The sequence below is a fragment of the Austrofundulus limnaeus genome, unplaced genomic scaffold (assembly GCF_001266775.1).
Source record: "Austrofundulus limnaeus strain Quisiro unplaced genomic scaffold, Austrofundulus_limnaeus-1.0 Scaffold263, whole genome shotgun sequence".
NCBI lineage: Eukaryota > Metazoa > Chordata > Actinopteri > Cyprinodontiformes > Rivulidae > Austrofundulus > Austrofundulus limnaeus.
In genome coordinates, this window is record NW_013952665.1 from 671862 (window position 1) to 672297 (window position 436).

Consider the following 436-nt stretch of genomic DNA (forward strand, 5'->3'; position numbering starts at 1 on the left):
CCGCTGCACAAAAAAAAAAACAATGTCAAAGTCTGACATGTTTTTATTTTGTTAAACGTATTTCTTACAAATAATTTTCTGTCTGGTTGTTTCAGGGAGATACTAATGGGGACTACAGAAAGGCTTTACTGTTGCTCTGTGGTGGAGACGACGCATAAACACGACAACTATCGACATCAGGAAGACATCTGAAGTGCCTCCTTTATATCAATTAATGTTATTATTCTAGAGAAACCACATCAGGTTCTTTTTAAACTATGACTTTTGAAAGGTAGCTAACATTTTAAATGTAGCTTTTGGTCCATTAATAACCTCTCGCTATGTGTTTTATATCAATCTACCATTTGTTTTGTTTGCACTTTGTATGGCAGAACCAGTAAATGAAATATTAAATGTTTTGGTTAATGAAGGTCATTGATGAGTTTGTTTTAAACAC

General features: G+C 33.5%; 1 protein-coding gene across 1 annotated transcript in view; it reads left to right on the forward strand.

Annotated features, from left to right (window-relative positions):
• Nucleotides 1–414, forward strand: part of anxa5b (annexin A5b) — a gene marked incomplete in the record, with an annotated part of 6611 nt that extends 6197 nt beyond the window's left edge. Inside the window, 1 exon segment of the mRNA XM_014020702.1 lies at nt 96–414. Within this exon segment, the coding sequence (XP_013876156.1) occupies nt 96–158 (63 nt within the window).
• Between the last annotated feature and the right edge of the window lie 22 nt (nt 415–436).